The sequence below is a fragment of the Coturnix japonica genome, chromosome Z (genome assembly GCF_054131305.1).
Source record: "Coturnix japonica strain WE chromosome Z, WE-NBRP24, whole genome shotgun sequence".
NCBI classification, from domain to species: Eukaryota; Metazoa; Chordata; class Aves; order Galliformes; family Phasianidae; genus Coturnix; species Coturnix japonica.
Window position 1 is genome coordinate 61,010,435 of NC_140702.1, and position 19,566 is coordinate 61,030,000.

Below are 19,566 nucleotides of genomic sequence, written 5' to 3' on the forward strand. Positions count from 1 at the left end.
CTGTCATTTGTGCCGTTCAAGATCATTGGCCAAAATTCTGTTGCAGAATCAGAGAATTACATTGATTGGAAGGGGCCTCTGGAGATCCACCTAGTTCAGTGCCCTGCTACGGCAGGTTCCCTACAGCCAGTTGCATGTGGAGATTTCCAGGAGGGTTTTGAGTATCTGCAGGGAGACTTAAAATCTTAATTTTTCCTTGCCACTTTATAGAAGAGCAGTGAGGGAGATGAGGCCTGAGCTTGCCAGAGCTCTCCCCATCCAGGCCTGAGGCTCTGCTTTCCACCCCTGGGGCAACTTGGAGAGCTTTGAGAGCAACAGAGGAACTGCAGTGGAAGCAGTGGGAAGTGGGGAGGGCAAGAAGAGAAGTTTGGTGCTGGCAGAGGCTGCTGATGGGTACCAGGCTTCCCTCCCCAAGGCTGGGTGAAATGTGTTGGTCTGAAAGCAGCTCTGTTAAAGCTTTGTGGTGCAAAGCTGCTGTAAAGGAAGGAGGTGTTATAAGAATGTTAGTGTATGTAAGTACGAATTCAGAACGCGCTGAATAGGGGTAGATATTGAGTCCTAATAAAAATGTGAGTTCTGGTTTTGGTACCATGGAAACTTTAAAAGGATTGGAAATGGTTCTGTAAACAAAAGTAGCTCACAGATACCAGGAGGAGGTTTGACTGCTTTCTCTTTGTAGACAACGCATTAACATGTTATGTATTTTCTCTGAAGGAAGTAGAAATTCGAAACAAAGACCTGGAAGGCCAACTGTCTGACCTAGAGCAACGTCTGGAGAAAAGTCAGAATGAGCAAGAAGCTTTTCGCAATAACTTGAAGACACTTTTAGAAATTCTTGACGGAAAAATATTTGAACTAACAGAATTACGAGATAACTTGGCCAAGCTAATAGAATGCAGCTAAAGAAAATGGGATTTCAGTGCCAATCAGCTTAAAGATGCACTGTCTCTCTTCATAGGACTTTGTTGGGCTCTGCATCAAAGTTGCACAAAATTATAAATGCTCCTCTGAGAGGGTTTGTTTTAAATTTGAGTCATATTTAAATGTAAAATTCAGTACTCAGCTCGTAGCTAGCTGAAGAAAAACAAAATAACAACAAACAACAAAAAACTTGAATTACAAATTACCTCCTTGTACTTTATTGGCCATAGATAACTTGAATGATATTAACAGTAATTGAATGCAATCCTTTTCTAATTATCGGCGATGCAAGAATTACCAGTGTCCCAGATCACATCCCTTTTTCGTGAAAGACACAATATAGGTTATCTCCTGTTTTATTTATTTAAGATATTTAATTACTGTGTTTTGTGCAAGAACTTAGTGATGACAGCCCTGTATTTTGTTGTTCTTAATAATTTCTCAGGATTCTTTGCGCTGTGGACAAACAGTGCCGTTACCAGTTTATTCTTGCCAGGAGTGAGAGAGATTTGCATCTTTAATTGAAACAAAGTTCCTAATTGCTTGTGTGAAGTTCTTCCTTTTGGGTATTTCAGTTGGTTGATCAGCTGGTTTTTGTTCATTGGTTTGTTTTTTTAATCTATATATATACTGGGATATACCGTATTTCTTTATGGAGCTTACTCTGGTGTTCTACAATATTGTCCACTGTAAGGTTTACATTATCATATGAATTCCATGTAATTACAACGAGATACTATCTTCCACTAAACCTGTATGTTGAAGCCAACCAATGATGGCAAGGTGAGTCCCCGAGGAAGAAAAAAAAGAAAAAAAAAAAAAGAAAAAAAAAAGAAAAAAGGAAAAGAAAAAAGAAAAAAACAGAATTTTAAATGTAAGATTTGACATGCACAGATAAGGAGAAATAGCTGGTCATTTGTTGTCTGGCCTTGCTACATATATCAAATACCTGTGTTGAATTAACTGTTAGCCTGTTCTGCAGGAGGCTTTTTCAGAATGTCACATGAATTTCAGATTTTGTGAATAATGGCTTATGGGGAGCAATATTTACTATAGACTGCATTAAGGGCAAGAGCTGTTGCAAGGGACTACTCGGACACTGAACTTGTCCAACCAAGAAAGCTGTTTCTAAAAGTCTTGCTGTCATAACAATTTGAAATGATGGAGACGTGTTTACTCTTTTATGGGTCTTCATATCACATCCTTACTGAAACAACACCAGGCAGTATTCACAACTATTAACAAAAAAACTTAAAAGCTGGAAGCAATTGAACCCAGTTATCCTCAATGAGCAGGTCTTACAGTTGTTTTGAGGAAATTTTAACAGACTTTTGGCAACCACACATTTCTTTATATAATAGATTTACTTACAACAACAACAACAACAAAAACCAACTCTGAAAGGTAAGCCAAGTGTCACATGTCTTGCATCGAAGTACATTCTTGCCATAAATTAATTGCTTGTAATTTTGAAGAGGGCTTTTTTACAATGTATGAATGAGCGTCAGACTTCAGAGTTGAAAGATGCACTGTTTGCTCCCCAAATTAATTTGAATGTTAAACATGAAATCTAGCTGCTTATAAATTTGTACAACATAATTTTCTCCACTTACAGACTGATACTGAAAACTAGAAAAGATAAGTTTGTTTTTGTGTGTACTGTATGTGTATACCATATAATACACACAGGTTCTCATTTATATTAGAAATACATGCTTTATTTCTAAAATACTGTTTTTTTTCCTCTTTACCAGTGATTTATCAGGTGTCCCCTGACTAGTCAGGAAAGTGGCTGAGGCCAAATGCTAAATCATCATGTATTATACTGTATGTAATGTACACAATGTTTAAGTTTTATCCATATTTTTAGGGTATTTTTCTCACCTATTTTATTTATTGATGGGGTGGAGGAGCTTGATTCAGTGTGCTACTGGTTGAAAACTTTGTGATGAGCTACATGTTTTTCTTTCGGTGATCTTAGGCAGTGATGTGTACATCTTCATCAGGTCCACGCGAGCAAATATCACAAGATTTCAATTTAACTGGGGATGTTTGGGCCCGATTTTCCTGTCACGTGTGCTGCTGTAAACCAGATGCGCCCCTGATGTGGTGTCAGCAGCGTTTAGCTGGCATAACATTGGAGGAAATGCAAGGAGAATCTGGCCCGTTAATTATTGCTCAGTGGACATAATAAGGATGAAGAAAGAACAAAACAAAACAAAAAAAAACAACACTAGAAACTTGATGATGGGATAAATGTAACATTATTTTTAATGATATTATTATTGACATTTTTAAAGATATGATGTCATTTACATGTGGGAAAATAGTGGACAGAAATACTTCCACTTAAATTTTGTGAATATGTGTGGTACATGAGTATTTCTATGTATACGTACACACACATATGTATATAAAGAACATGAAAAAAAATTTAGATGTGCACATTTTTAATATTTTCCTATTGAAATTAAATTTTAAATTGGAAATTGATATTTGAGAATTTCTTTTCTCATTCAGCAGAATACGCTTCATTTCATTTTTTACGATTACCGAGGGCTGCACCTTTGAATTCCCAAACAAGTTGTCAAACGTGAATATGGGATAAGGTGGACTTACGTGCACATATAAATAAACTCTGAATGCTACGAGTATTTTTAATGTTTATTTACAATAGGTGGGCGTTTAGAATTGGAAACCTGCAGTTCATTGATAGGTGGTTATGCCTACTGTAGCCTCTCCAGTTCTGTTCTAAGATTACAGTTCTCCTCTTTGAAACATGACTTTTCCCAGAGACAGGTGATATGAACTGTATCTATCTCTGATGAGACTGTGGGGACGTGTGTACCTGAGAACACTGTTGAGTACTACAGGTTGAAAAACGAACATGAGTCTTTGTACAGGAGAGGCGAGCAGCCACATTGCATAAATTTTGTTAAACGGCAAAGAGCAACAAGAATTACAGTGAAAAAAAACCAAACAAAACTGGCAGACATCTGACAAAAGCTGAAGAAAAATCAGAATTTATTTTGAAATACACTTGCTGTTCTCTGGAGAATGTACCTTTACTCTTCGTTTATTTATTTACTTATTTATTTTCCTTATATCTTTTCAAGTATGTGCAAGTGATAGCAGCAGCTACCTTAATCTTTCAGGTGCTACTGGATTTTGCATTAGCGTGTTATGTTGTGAAATCCTTGACATAAAAGATTTTTTTTGTAAGTATATTCCCGTCCAGATAGTTGGTTTTTGGAGTGTCTTGTTCATAATCCATATGCCTCAATGATCCAGAAACTGCATTTTTTTTTTTTCTATGTGCACAAAGTAAAATGTGTGAATTAATGTCTGTTACAGACTGGGGATTCCTTTTCCTGGCTAATATACCAGGAAAGAGGCAAACAAAATGAACTGATAATGCAGAAATATTGTTATAAAGTCTCTACAAAAAAAGAAAAAAAAAAAGAAAAAAATAAAAAGAAAAAAATACATTTTCAGGTAAAATATAATAAAGGGCTAAAACAGATGTAACACAAATAAGTATCGTTTAATGCTATTGGTGGCATTCTGAGGGTAATTCCTTCAACAAAAACCCTGCAGGAATGAGCAATGCGTCAATTAAAGTGAATGTTTTGGGATGCGTCTTGTCAGTTGTGGAAGGTTTCTGTTTTCTGCTCTGTTTTCTGCCGGTTAGGGACTAACTCCAGGCTTACCTGCAGTGAGGGGCTGAACCTTACTTTGTTTTATTGCCATTCACGTTCTGTACCAAAGTGGCTGTGAGCAGTGCCCCATGAGCACCTTGTTCATGAGGAGCTTCATCACAAAGGCAAAAGGTGAAAATCTTTTGTCAGAAATACGGCACGGGAAGGGAAGTGGAAAAATGGAAGAGAGCTGAATTCTCTGCAGAACTCCAGCTGTCAGTAAAGGCACTTGGTTGATTTGGATGAGGAGAAAACCTTGGATCTTGAGGCCAAATATCAGTAGAGATTAGGTCTGGGTGTTGACAGGGGATTGAAAAAAAAGCATGAAGAAACTGCAGCCAAACGTGTGCAGTCTCAGCAGCTGAACGTGCCAGCTGAAGTGCGCGGTGTGACACTGATGGTGGGTCTGGAAATGGACCTGGCTGTGCAAAGCGATGCTCAGAATGTCGTTTACATTCTCTTGACAATGCTGCATACGTGCACTACCTCTGAATGGTGCTAAGTAGAGAACATACCGTGGAGTAATAGGCATTTCCTAAAACCTGTGTTTTCCTTCACGCAGTTAGTTCCTTGGCTTACTCCAGTTGCTTCTGAGAAGTGTGATGGATTTCACCTGTTCTGATAAGTGATTTCACCCGTTCTGATAAGTGTTTGATAACAAGAAGCAGTGCTGGTTAGCCCCTGCTGTCAGCCCACGGCGGTGCGGTGCCACAGCTCCTGACACACCTCCTGGGTCTCACAGCCTCTCAGGGACTTGCAGCTGTCGGTCCTTCCTCTGCAGCTCATCCTAGGACCAAAGAGACCAGTGCAGTTTATTCCCACTTTCTCCCCCTGCCTGCTCTTGCACACGCTCAGATTGGCTGGATGTTGCATCCAGTAGCCCGCAGCATTTTCAAATGCTGGTTGTTGTGCTGACAGGTGTGGGAAGGGGGAGGAATGGTCAAAGATGTTAGAGGTTTGGGGGGGAAAAATGCATAGGTGTCAAAAGGATTTGCTTACATGGCACCACAGGCTGTGAGATAGGTGAGAACATCTTGCACAGCAGAGGACAGAGAACCTGAACAATGCTGAGCACATCTGGCTTGCCACAGAACTGCTGCAGGCTCCTCAAAGTCAGCATTAGAGTTCTGCTTTGTAACCAAAGCCAAAATCCCAGCAGTCTGCAGCACCATTCCTGCCATTCTTTAACCTCCACTAGCCCCAAGGTTCGGTATCAGTCATGGCAGTGGTTGAAGGCCCCTCCTGCTTTCCGGCCATCAGCTCCATCCATCTGTGGTGTGCTTCTCTTTCTGTAGCTGTGAGCAGTTCGGGCCCCCACACAATGGGGCTCTGGGGATTCCCCCTGCTCCCACACATCTCATTGCTTTGTGGGCTCCAGCAGTGCCAGGTGCTCATGGTTCCCTTGGGCTGAGAAAAGCCACCTGGAGGTGTTCTTGGAGAAGGCTTGTGTTTCTGTGCAGGGTAACCCAGCAGAGGAGGAGTCCCATCCCAGCAGATCACCAGGACTATCACAGACAGCACACACACACACACACACCCCAGTGCTAAGGGGAGAGAAGACCCACAGTGACACAGTACACGTATCTACAGTCTGCCTGTGTGGATTCCCCCGTTTGAGCTACGTTAAGTATGAGAGCAGAGAATTAGGAAGTGAAGTTTTTCAGAGAGGGAAAAGAACCCTTAAAGTTCTCCAGCTTTGGATTGTGGTCTCTTAAATGACGATGGGAATTTTCTTTGGGCAGAAAACAAAGGAAAGGGGAAGCAAAACTGACTTTGTGAAAGAGACATCAGCCTCTGATTAATAGGTGGAAATTTAAAAGATAAACTTTCTCTGTATCTGAATGTACTGCTCTTCTGCAGCAGTGGTTTCTCGGGAACGCACGGTGGTAGGAATGGGAAGCACGGTGTGGATGCAGCGAGGCACAGAGCTCCGCCTTGCAGCGGGTGTGAGCAGGTGGGCAGCAGCATGCAGCTGAGCAGCACGGGTGTCCCGCAGGCACAAACGGCCCCTGCAGCCTTGGCAGGGCCCCAGGGGTGCTTGGTGTCTGCCCAAGGTGGTGGTGGTCCCACATACAGCATATTGGTACCCCTAAAACCAGCAGAACTACGTGCTGGTCTGAGACAAGCACCACTTCCCACCCCCTACACACCACTTTGAAAGAGAGAGAGATTATGAAGGCCACGCAATTAGCCCATTAGTGAGTGCTGTGCATACAGGAACCCATGCCATCCCTATGTATGGGATGAAATAGCTGTAGGTTTGTCTGACTTTGAATTAGCCATGGGGTGGCTGTGGGATTTGTCAGTCCCTCTTCTTCTCTGCTGTACCAGGAGGAGGAAGCAGTGCTTGAGGAACTGCCCTGCTGGAAACAGCTGGGAAATGCTGCTGCTGCTGCTTGCATGGCTGGCAGCCATGGTGACCGTGTTCCAAGGATCAGCCCCTCACTGCACTGAATGACTTGGCAGATACAAAGAATTGCAACTTAGAGTTTGTCTGTGTATTTGCAGGATGTTTTTTTTTAAGGCAGCTCACGGTTTGCTGTGCCAGTGAGGGGCTGAGGGGTTAATGGGAAAAAATCAGAAAGAACTCCTAGGGAACAGGTAGGTCTTTCTGCATGCTGAACTCCAAAGGGCGCAGGATTGAAGTTCTGCATTCAGTTTAAACAAGCTGGTACGGACAGTGCCCATGGCCACTTATTCAGGAGCATCCCTGAAACTTGGCAGCCTGCGAGGACTTTCTGAAGGCAGTCGATGCACCCAGTGCAGGGAGGATCTGCTGGCGACTGGAGCAGCACACAGGTTCACCCCAAACTGCTGGTAGAGCAGCCTTGACAAATGCTGGTTGGATTTCTGTGTGACATTTCTTACTGCAAACTGAGAATTGAAGGTCTGTTTTTCTGTGAAATGCGAGCAAGTATTGACTTGGGACCACAACTGGCTTTTAGTGTTTTAGATATAAGATAGGATTGTTTACAAATCTGAGCAAAGCATGTCCTGGCAGGCAACCTTCAGCTGCTTTCCCCTGAACACAGCATGAGCAGACACACCGGTCTTTTTAAAGTGACAAAATTTCATATCCTGAGCAGAAATTTGCCCTATCAAGCATAACTAGTTTTGCCTTTGGCATCATCCACAACACGCACGTGCTGATTGACTCCACCAGCAATGTGCACCTCGCTTCTCTTGGCCCCATCTGCCGCCACGCGCCCCGGAGGAGGTGACCAACAGCTCAGCCCAGCAGCGTGAAGGCGAGCAGAGGAGCGGGATGGCGGGGACATGAGCAGGCTGCTGCGGGCGGGTGAGAATGGCTGGTTGGTGTGGAGATGGTGGGCGGGACGAGGAGCAGCTGGTGGTTCTGCTCAGGCGCTGCTGGCCCTCGGCCTCTTGGCACTGTGCGGATTGCTGGGAGTCTGTGACCTCCCAGCAAGAGAAGCCCTCAGGAAACCTTCCACCAGTAGAAGCCCTCAGGCAAACACAGGCGTGTGTGCTCCTGCGACAAGGGGGTGGGCTGCGTGGTCTATTTATAATGTCTATTCGAGGCCATTTTCTTTTTTTTTCAACACTTCTTTGAAAGCCCGGCGCAGCGTGGAGGGGCTCGTCAAGCTGTTTTTTGTGGGTCTCCGTCTGCTCCAGATGTCGGTTTGCTCACAGCAAGTGGGGGGGTGGGGGTGGGAAAAGAATGGCCATTGCCTCATGGTGCTTCACATTAAGTCAGTTCATACGGCATCCGTTGTGTCTACACTGTGCGGGTAACATGCATGGCAGTTCGAGCATGCGCTGATGACTTTGTACACTCAGAGCTCAGATACATTCCTGCTGGAATTTAATGGGGATTGAAATAAAATATGAAGAAAAAGTGTAGCCAATATAAATGTTTTGTATGAATTGCATGATTCTTCAAGTTTCTTATTCCTGTGAATTTCAAAAAAGCAATATGCAGAGGGATTGTGTTGCAAGTTAGAAAGATTAAAACATGAACGAAAGAATAAATGATGTTTGAAAGACCATGGATGTTCTTGGCCTCACACAAGCAACGTAGGACACACGTAGTGAGATGAGCAGAGAAAGCAAGTCCACGTGGTGAGCAGGAAGCAAATCGCAGTCAGCGACAGTGGGGAGGAAGGGAGAAGGTGGTGAATACAGGGGCTGGAGTGCAATTATTCTGGTAGTTGCCAGAGTTTTGACTGATTAATTAGAGCACTGTAACGGAGACAGGCAGCAGCTCCGCCTGCCTTTGTCCAGCTACCAAGGCCTAGTGCTGAGGGAGTTGGGCTGCTGCCTTCTATTGAGCTGAGGTGGGGGTCTAGGTTTGCATGAATTCAAGAGACAGACCTGAGTCTCAAAGCAATGGGGAGGAGGGGATGGCACAGCAGCAACAAGGTGGTGGGTCCACAGTTCTGCCAATGGAAAACACATGCCTGCTGCCACGGCTGAACCCAGCTGTGCAGATACCATTGTGGGTAATGCCTCTGGAGCATCACCTGCTATTCCACAGAGCGATGCCTGCAAGTTGCATGGCCTGTAGGATTCAAGTTATACAGAGAACAATTACAGTTAGGTTAATTACACTGCTCTATCCTGACAGATAAAAATGCAGCACAAAACATCACAGCATTAGTCCCAGATGGGCTCTCTGTGCTGTATGTGGTCTGCTCACTGCCACCTCCCTCCTGCAGCAGGAAGGGAAAACCTGCAAAGCAGGAGGCAGCAGCAGCAGAAAGCACTGCTGAGAAAAGCTGGGCAAAAAAAAACACAACACCCAAACAACAGAGCTCTGGCAAACCTGCTCCTGGTTTTTAAGTCTCTCCCTCCCCACAGCCCCTCTGCTCAGTGCTGGCTGCTGGAGCAGTAAACCTCAGACGTCCATGACCTCTATATGACAGGTGCTGTGTGAGATGGATCAGGGCCCAGTGCTGTTTATTTACAACATACGTTTCTGTCTGACACATGCAGGTTGGAACAGACCACTATGATCATCTCGCCCAACCATCCACCTAGTGCACATACAGCCCACTAACCCACACCCCTAAGTATTACCTATGCACCACACCACTCTTTCTGAGAAGAAATCCTTCCAAATATCCATCCTGAACCTGCCCTGCTGTGATGTGAGGCTACTCAAACTACATCTTGCCAGTACCAGAAAAAGCAAGGAGTGAAGCCAGATGTTTCCAGCCCTGCTGTCTCTCACCACCACCACCCCCCTCACCTTTTTAGAGGTAGCACAGCTGGAGGCTGCTCTGCCCCCAAGCGATGGCTGCTGTGCTCTGAGGGGTAGGAGCACCACAAGGGATCTGAGCAATCTGCATTCCTGAGTTTAAACATCTGCTCATTCCATAAAGAGTTTTTGTCTTTTCATTAGGCAACGGTAACTAGTTTTCTGTTTGCACTTAAGCTCAATTAGCCTGCGCTACTGAAGAGCAAGGTTCTCCCACACAACACCTGATTTATTTATGCAGCAGTTTACAAAGGCATTGCACCGGTGCAATTATTCCCTGCGGCAGTACAACTCAGCCATCACTGTCTGACAGTACTGGCGGCACTGAAACAGCAACATCAGAAACTTACCAAAGGACCATCATTTCTTTGTTTGTAGGAACCAAACCGCACTACTTTTATTGTTTATTTTCTCGACACTGCCATGTACTCAAATGAAACAGTGGTCAAATAAATATCCTTTAATAAAGAAAAAAGGAATCATTTGTAAGCACCAAAACTGTGAGTATGATGTTACATCGCATGTACAAGAAGGTGAGTTCAGAACTTTGTGTACAGGTTTAATCTTTATGATAATAAAAACATGAAATACACAGCAAAAAGAAAACTTGCATGGCAGGGAATCTGCACTAAAGAAAAAGAGAGCAAAAGGCAGACAGTTACAGTTGTTTTAGTTCTTAGGTATTGCTCAGTTTACCTTTTGTATTTCAGGAGATACTTGTTGCCTAATACTTTATAGCCTTGAGCATTTTTAGGTATAGCAAATCTGCAGAGTCATTTACAATAAAGTACGCATTTAACACGTTTTCTTTGCATACAACAGTGTTAAAGGACTTCCTTACTGCCAAGCACTAGTGTTCGAGTCTACCGGTAATATTGCACAAAGCTAGTGAATGGCAAACTGGTTTTGATTACTTCTCGTTTATTCAACAGGTTTATAAAAACAAACAAACAAAAGAAGTTAACATCATTAACCTTTACTGATGTCATTCATGCGAGACAATCTGCAGCCATCCCAATTCCTTGGATGTCGCGATGATGTATCTGTAAATACGTAAGACTAAATCCAACACATACAGCAAGCACAGTAACACGCTGGGAGATGTTGAGTGAGTGTCCCTGATCCCCAACACCTGTTCCGCAATTCAGAAATCAAAAGTGCTCCTGAAAGGATCTGAAAGTCAAAGCCACCTAAGGCAGAACAGTACGGAACAGGTAACAGTCTCTGCAGTGACAACGCTGCAGAGTTAGGGCTGCACTCACCAAAAGGCAATCGTCCCTCTGACTCTTTCCAAATGCTGGTTAACAGCTTCAGATACTGGCTTTAAATAATACTCTACCGTCATCTTGAGTTCAGCAGAGTAAAATTCATTGCCTGGTCATTTCCATGTTAGAGGTACATCAGAGTATTCACATTTGAATGGAAAGACCTTTCCTTGTCAAATGCTGAAGCTTGGGGCCACAGAAGGTGTGCCCTCCACCACAATAAAGTACGCAGTCGCAGTCAGAGCTGGGTTTGGGTTAACAGTTAAACTGAATGGGAAGTGCAAAGAAACTTATATACAACAGCCCCTCCCAGAAATACACCGGCATGCCCACCCACCCTCAGCCCTGCTAAAAATCCTAATTTTAAGTACATGTATTAGGCAGCAATTAAATATAAACTCGTTTTATAGGAAAATTTTAAATTACAGTATATTTATAGGTTAAAAACAGCCACTGCTGTGCTTCTCACAGCACTGGTAGCGGTGTGTCAATGTGCTTACTACACTGAAGAGCAATTTGCAGTCAAGTTTGGAATGACCTCCTGTCTGTCAGCCCCGCAGCACTGAAATCACAGCGCGCTCTCCCAGTAAGGTGCTCCGTTTGCTCCTTAGCAATAAGCTTTGCTTGTTCTTAACATTAATTCTGTAGTGCTAAACATAACAATATATTGTCCATGCTTATGGAATCATTACCAGAAATATACACAGGTAAGTTAATTACATAAGCATTACAATGAAAATAAAATCTGATTACACATGTGAACAAAATCGATTTACAAATTACACTCTTGAAATTCAGTGCAACAAACAAGCGAGGGGAACGTTGACCAATGACAGTTTCTGCTTCCTCCTCTCAGTAAGTTGCATTTCAACAACACATCTGTCATTACTTTAATATTAGACATTACAGAATATAGTGCTTATATATCAAAATGATTCTTTACAAATAACATAGTGAAGTAAGTTGAGTTCTATCCCCAATGCAGCCACAAAAAAAAAAAAAAAAACCAAAAAAAAAAAACCAAACCAAAAACAAACACAATATATAATAATACTAAGTTATTTTACAGGTGCCTGGTGTAGGACGCAGACTGTCAGAGTTTTTAGCAAACCTTAAAAGTGATGCTTAAGGAAAATAACTACGGCACGAAAAGTAAGTGAACACGCCAAGAATATCGATCATTTCTAAAGGATCTGGAACCTCTGTGAATAGAGGATGGAAAACACATGTTGATGCAGATACAGTTTCTGATGAACGCCTTCCTATTTGATGCTTTGGTTACCTGCAAGTTTCGTTTTTCATTTCTTGTTCTCATTCACAGATGTTTCAGTCCTCAGATAGCATCTGCACAATAAACACACATTCCACCTCCTCAGCATGATGGATCAGTCATACCGTATAGAACAGCTTTAACCAGAACCACAAAAGCAAGTTCCTAAAGATGTAAAAAGCATGAGAGCTGGCAGACTGCTTAAGATCAACAACAAGCAACAGATGGATGCAACCACCACAGCAAATCCCAGACAGAAAAGAAAAATATCAGTGATACGTAGAAAGGCCTTTTTCATGGAAATTCTCTTTCCTTGCATATGCCTAAATGATTTCCTTGTGATGATGCTCGCTATGGTGTCTCAAGGACCAACACATTCATTAGAGCTTCTATCAGCTATGGAAGAGCCAGATCTGCAGGATTGTCAGAAGTCCCGTAAGGTTCTTGTGACCACACTCTCCCCATCTGCTGCTCCCGCCGCCCCCCTGCAAACTGTCATGTCGCAGAGAAGGATGGGAAGATCGATGCATTAGTCTGCACACCATGTGTGCACAATTTCTGTATCACAGTGGGGATGTGAAATTGTGACATCTAGTGACTTGTTTAAGATTAAAACCTAGGATCTGGGGTTGTTTTTTTTTCCCCCGCAGTATGTGCGGGATATACCATTTTCATTCCATGTGGAAGATGGCAGTTCTGAACTGATATAAGCTGCTGTGCTCTGCACAACAACTATTCTTTGTGTGCACATAAAACACTTGCTCCTATGAGAAATCCATTTCTATAAACTAAGCTATTACAGGAATCTAAGATTTCAACTAAATATAAACCAGATTAAGGACAGTAATTTTTCTCAGTCATGCACACATTCAAGGCAAAGCTGACAGACCACACAGCAAATAAATCCAAAAGCTGCAGTACAGTAAAGCATTGAGCTACTTATATTTATCACAACACAACCGTAAACTGTAGACACAACACTGTGCAAAGGGACCACTGTGCCTATATTTTAGAACTATGATATTTTCTCTTGACCTCAACTTTTGCTGGAGTCCCATATGCACACTGTAAGGAATGAATATGCAGGCTGGAAAATAGGAAAAACTGACATCGTTGCTCAATCACCACTACTTATACAGCACTAAGATTCAGATAAATCGTATAACCTGAATTACCATTCTACACCTAATTCTGCTTTGTGCTGTGGCCAAAAATTTATTTAACTCAGTTTTAAAGTGTGGTGTGACTGGAAGTGAAGACAAACGCAGAGCAAAAAAACACCACTTACAGGCAACAAACGTCCAATGACTATGATAAACTTTGAAATCACGGTTATTGCTGCATGAGCACAGTGTTTGCTTACAACCACACCATTAATGAGTTCAGAAAAGCAGTTTAAGAAAAATACGCCTTGTAGCTGTAGGTCCTTGTAAAAGTCAGTATGAAGTGTGCCATAGAACCGATCTCAGGAGAGAAGCATGTAGACCTGACAACTAATACATATGGCAAAAATCAGTACAGCTCTGAAATAACTCTACTCATGGGTGCTCTAAGAATGAATGTCCACTTACCATAAATAAGGCAACAAGGTTAAGAAAATGCCTGTCAATAGCAAGGGTCCAATCAAGCTTTAATTTCAGGACAGCCACAGCAGAACAGCTGAAGGGTCCAACCTCTGAGGCTCCTGCACATTTATGTAACCTGTTACTAAAGAGAGTGCTTCTGTTTCTATTTACTGAAGTAAACAGCAAGACATGCAATGTCCTGCCAGGAACACTGACACAGCACGTGTTCCATTGTATGACAGCAGCAAAGCATAACTTTGCTCTAAAAAAAAACCCCAAACAACACACAACAAACAAACAACAAAACCAACAAGACACTATCCCCATAGTAGTTGTTTTTTTCCCACAAGGGGAATGGTGAATGGAACGTACTACACAAGGACACAGACCGCGTACTTCTCAAACGCAGAGCATGTCACGCCAATACAAGTAAAATGCTGGTGAGAATTCAGCTTTCCTAACATTTTAACAGGCTGACTGTAGTATCACACGGTGCTTCTGGATGTTCCAAGACTCTCTCTCCCCTGACACCTCTTACCCTAGTGATACACGTTCTCAGTGCAGCTGTCAGCAGCCATCAGCCACCAAGCTTAGGATTAATTCTAAGTGTTTCATTGCAGAGGAAGTTGTAACCTTCCTTTAAAAAAAAAAAAAAATCATGAACAAAAGGGAACCTTTTTTTTTTTTTTCAGCCAGCAGGCCTTTGGCTATGAAGTACAAACATTTCTGCAGCCACTGAGGAGAATAAAATAAAAACAAAAGCAAGAAAAGCCTATTTTCAAAACTGAAATATCAAGTATGCTTAAGTGCTTTGATCTTTTTAAAAAGAAGGCTGCTTACAGTATTCAAACAAAGCCTTTTAAGCCAAACAGAAAAATAATTCCGAGTATGAAATTACAAAATATTGCTTCTTACAAGAAATGATAAAGTATACTTGGTTTAACACAGCTGAAAATTATTTTAAAAAAGCATGAAAATGTCTACATTAGTAAAGCTTAAGATTACAAATGACCTTCTAAAACGGTGCTGCCAGTATGTCTTCCTATAACTGCATCTTGCTGGAAACACATTCTTAAAGATGTACTGAATTCAGCTCCTACTTCTCATTATGCTGTAACCACTTGCTGTTTTTCATACTGACATACCATTTCTTCAAACTAAGAAGAAAAAAAAAAGTAATAGTTGCACATAACTGAATTTCAGCTACCATGGTGCAACAAGGAATCCTGCTCTTTCTGTAACATCTCTGCTACTTTCCTGTGAGGACCTACTTAACTGGCTTTCAAGCAGTTTCAAGCAGTCCTGCAATTCAGTGCAGGAAGGGTAGTTCTTAATACCTGTTTTGTTGTTCCAGCCAGATCACAGTTACTTTAACAGCAAATACACTCCCAGCTCAAAATGCTCTCTCCACTTAACTGGTGTCACAGTTTTATGATTCTTGGTTACTGGTGTTCCACATAACGTTATGTAGTGCACTTGGAGTTAAAAGTGTTCCTGCTCCTGTTCTTGGTACCTGTCTGGAGGAGAAGAACCAGCCCATAAACCATTGACAACTGGCCACACACTACTAATACAAATATGAAAAGTGCTTAAGAGTCAGGCATTCTTGATTACATAAAATGCATGTCAGAACAACTTAGCTTTCTACTCAAACCAAATTTTTTAGAACAAATAATAAAAAAAGTGACCTGAAAAATTTCCATTTCAAGCCCTTTTTTCCAGATGCTGAATCATTTGCCAAAGAAAGACTATATCTTTGTGAAAGAAAAGCCGCCTGCGGAACTGATGGTCAAAACTGCTGGCTCTGCATTTTCAAAATGAAGAGGAAAAGTGGTCTTCAACTGGGGGTTCCTTTCTCCCTTCAGTGGCTGTATATCACCTGTTTGGGGAAAAAAAAAACAAAACAGGAACATCTGAAAAGCTAAAGAGCTTTACAAGTCCTCTCTGATCAAAGTATTAGGCAAGTCCAACATGCAAATCTTATCTGTGTCTAGAAGAAACCCTGTTTCTCTCTGTTCCCAGGGCACAACCGCTCCCAAGCTAATGACACCTTAACACACAGTATGACCAGGTCTCCTCTTCCCTATGGTATTTTTCCACTGAACACTCACCTAAGCTTGGAGAAGCCCTGGATTAAAAGGTTGTAGAGAACAGAAGATGACTTCTTCACCCAGTTACTCTGTCCATCACTCCCAGGAACCCATGCTTTGCAACTACTTACAGTGCTTTGAATGTACTATTGCCATCTTTGTGTACTATAAAAGCTTGGGATACCTCTGATAACCAAAAAATCTTGCTTTGTTTTTTTACTCACATAGAATCCACTGTACATTTATGCTGCTCATTCAGCTGTACCTCAGATACAAGGAGTACCTCAGCATTACTGTACATGGCTTAGACTGAGGTATGGAAGGAACTGCTTTTAAAAAAAAGGTAATCACAACTTTGGACAGAAGTTAACTCGCACAGTAGCTAATACAAGGTATGACTAGGTCTCCTGCAGAAATTAATTACGACTGTCTTCAAACATCAATAACTAAGAAAATTATTTTAGTGTATATTTATATTTTTCCATCTACTATGCATATTCTAAGACACTTTTTGGTATTTGATAAACATAGATTTAGCTTCCATTCTTAAGGCAAATAGTCACATTACATTTAGTCTATAAGGATGCATACATTCTAAGCAAAATTTGTAAAGCAGCTGCCAAAATTCTTTTATATAACTCTTGAACCTAAAATTCCTATGCAACTGTTTTTGGATATGCAGATGTTACAGATAAAAATCAGTATATCAGTCCTTTCTTAATAAAGCATAGTACCAAACTGATATCAGTAATAACTTATAATAGTAAAAACAAAATACTATTCTGAAAGCCCTTCTTCTCTACTACTCTTCTGTAATCATGCTAGATGCTCAAGCATTCATCTCTGTGAAAATCATTTATTCTGCTGAATTTCAACACAACTTTGTTTCAGACTTTCTGTTCTAGCAGATTATTTCACACACTGATAACATGGGCCAGTTTTTCATTTCTGATCTGTTAGCCAGTTTGTACAACCATTCTTCAATCAAATCTGTCTAAGTCTCATCTCATGAGAAAAGGATTGTTTTCTTAGTAGAGTAAGACTATTAAGAGAAAGCAGGTTCTGGGTGGGTGAAAACTCCCAAGAAACACACTCAGAACTCCAGCACTACACCCTGCTTTAGGTCCAGCTGATTTCACAGGATCTCAGTGTTTGTCAGATGAGCACTCTTAAATGGGAAATGGCCAGAGCTGCAAACTGACAGGATACTTCAGATCAGTACTGCTGTAAAAGATGAAGTGAACTGGTGCACTACAGGTACCGCATAGCAGTGATTTTCAACCAACACTCTGAAATGCCTAAAGGGCTATTAAAGGTAACAAGAAAAATGTTAATTTATACAGTACAGCAATGTACTTGTAGGACTTCTGTGAGAATGCAGTTCCAATGGAAAGCACTTAGGGAGTTCACCAATTGGATTAAGAATATCTGAGGTCACTTCTGGATATGTACATGAATATACTTACAAATGTTAAATAATACTCTTGCTAAGTGATATAGGAAATGAAGAAAATAACTGCACTGAGAAAACGAAGTCAATTTGAAGGCAAGCCTTTCTTATACCTATGACTTGATTTCTAATGGTCTGCGATAGTGGGAGTTTTCAGAATGCAAAATTTCAGAGCTTTGAGTTTCAGCAAGAGTTTTATTATGCTTGTTCACAGACTCAGAGTGGCCCAGGTTGGAAGGGACCTCAAGGATTATGAATCTCCAGCCCCCTTGCCACAGGCAGGGCCACTAACTTCCACATTTAATGCTAGACCAGGCTGCCCAGGGCCCCATCCAACCTGGCCTTGAACACCTCCAGGTATGGGGCATCCACAGCCTCTCTGCGCAGCCTGTGCCAGTACCTCACCACTCTCATAGAAAAGAACTTCCCCTGACACCTTCCATGGAGAAAAAAAAATGCAAAATTTACTTTCCTTTCTAAAAGTTTTAAATATAGTTATTTGAAAATAGCTTATTAGTGTACAGCTCAGCAGATGATGTGCTACACAACCAACACATCGTTGGTGACGTGCTGCAACACCAATAGCTGTAGCACTTCATTGCATCTGAAGAGTGACAACTGATAAAAACTAACCAGCATAGAACTGCCTGATGGAAAGCATCAAAAATGGTTATCCTTTACTTACGACTAGCTGTGTCACACGGGTAATAAACACTAATCTTCCATGCTCTTCAAATAGCCATTTATTTTTAAACAGATCTGTAATTTTTGTTCAGAGATTGTCTCTTCTCTCCAGATTTTAAATATTCACAAATACATTTAGGGGGACCTTTTGTTCAGACTTAAGCTCAACTACACATCAGTAACAGAAAAGAACCACCACAGAAGAGCAGTGCTGTATGCCGCTGCTGTAATCAAAAATTAAGGCTAACATGGCCTTAATTTTGGAATCTAACGCCAATCTCAGCTAGGTTCTAACTTCATCTGCTGAAGCCTAACGTAAGTACTTTCAGGCACTGTAGCTTCATTTTTAATAAGTTCATGGGATTTGTGTAGGGAGCAGAAGTATAAATTGTACATATACTGCTGATAGTCTAGAAATTCAGAGTGTTCGCAGATAGAAATCAAGCTATCAAAGAGAGTCACTGAGATTACTGAGAGTTGCTGAGAGTAGCCAATGAGATTTCAGCAGTCAAATCTACAGTCCACAACTTGGAGCTATTCAGACTGAAGTGGTAAACACCACATTTTTTTTTACAAGGCCAGAAGTAATTAGAAAATAATAATAATAGCACATGTCCAAGAGTGATTGTGCTGCTTTTGCTTTGCTACGTAAGATCTTTTTAAAGTTTTAAAGCTGTAGACAGTCCCTTCAGTTCAAATTTCCTAAATGAAACCAAGCTTTTTATAGCATCTGTCCTGTCAGTATTCATCAGAAATATTCAAACAATAACAGACTAAGATATTGTCTTCAAAAACTGTCCCTTAATAGAAACCCTAATTTGCTTCAAAACGTCAGTGATACTAAATTCCTATGTGCATATTTTATCACACTGGACATCACACGGTTTAGTCACATTCATACTACGTATCCTATAATGCATGACCTGAGGCTTAGCAGCTGTTGTTTTTAAAAAAAGTGTTGAAGAAATATATATATATTCTTAAATGGATTTAATTACAGGTTAATTTTCCCAGTCTGTGCAAGGCAAACTCTCCTCTTCATCCTCTGATTCAGGTGATGCTTCTTTAATTCGTCGCAATGCTTCATGGATGCTCCTTGTCAGAGGGTCAGTATCAGGCAGAATTGTAAAGGATTCTCTCAGCACATCTTTCTGCACTTTCTTCAGTTTCACTCCTTTCCTGATCTGTGCCAAGATGTTATTGCTATCATCTTCATCAGGAAAAGGAGGGAGACTTCTTTGCTCCACTTTTCGTAAGTGAAAGCTTCCACGCTTCAAAGAAGCCAGCACTTCGTCCATCGGGGAACTCACTGCAGTAAAATCAAAATACCTTCAGTACCATTTTTACTGAATTTATTCAGTGGCTATTTATGTTTCCTACACAACCAAAAGAAGCCACATGCAAT

General features: G+C 41.4%; 2 protein-coding genes across 4 annotated transcripts in view; one reads left to right on the forward strand and one right to left on the reverse strand.

Annotated features, from left to right (window-relative positions):
* The window catches only part of HOMER1 (homer scaffold protein 1), an 85,921-nt gene extending 81,466 nt beyond the window's left edge, over positions 1–4,455 (forward strand). For both annotated transcript variants that reach the window (XM_085528834.1, XM_015848572.3), the window contains exon 9: positions 715–4,455. In XM_085528834.1, the coding sequence (XP_085384960.1) occupies positions 715–903 (189 nt within the window). In that variant the 3' untranslated portion in view covers positions 904–4,455. The remainder of the gene's footprint in view (positions 1–714) is intronic.
* A 6,286-nt stretch (positions 4,456–10,741) lies between these two features.
* The window catches only part of JMY (junction mediating and regulatory protein, p53 cofactor), a 57,541-nt gene continuing 48,716 nt past the window's right edge, over positions 10,742–19,566 (reverse strand). For both annotated transcript variants that reach the window (XM_015848570.3, XM_085528831.1), the window contains 2 exons: positions 19,160–19,470; positions 10,742–15,816 (listed from right to left, as the gene is read on the reverse strand). In XM_015848570.3, the coding sequence (XP_015704056.2) occupies positions 19,163–19,470 (308 nt within the window). In that variant the 3' untranslated portion in view covers positions 10,742–15,816; positions 19,160–19,162. The remainder of the gene's footprint in view (positions 15,817–19,159; positions 19,471–19,566) is intronic.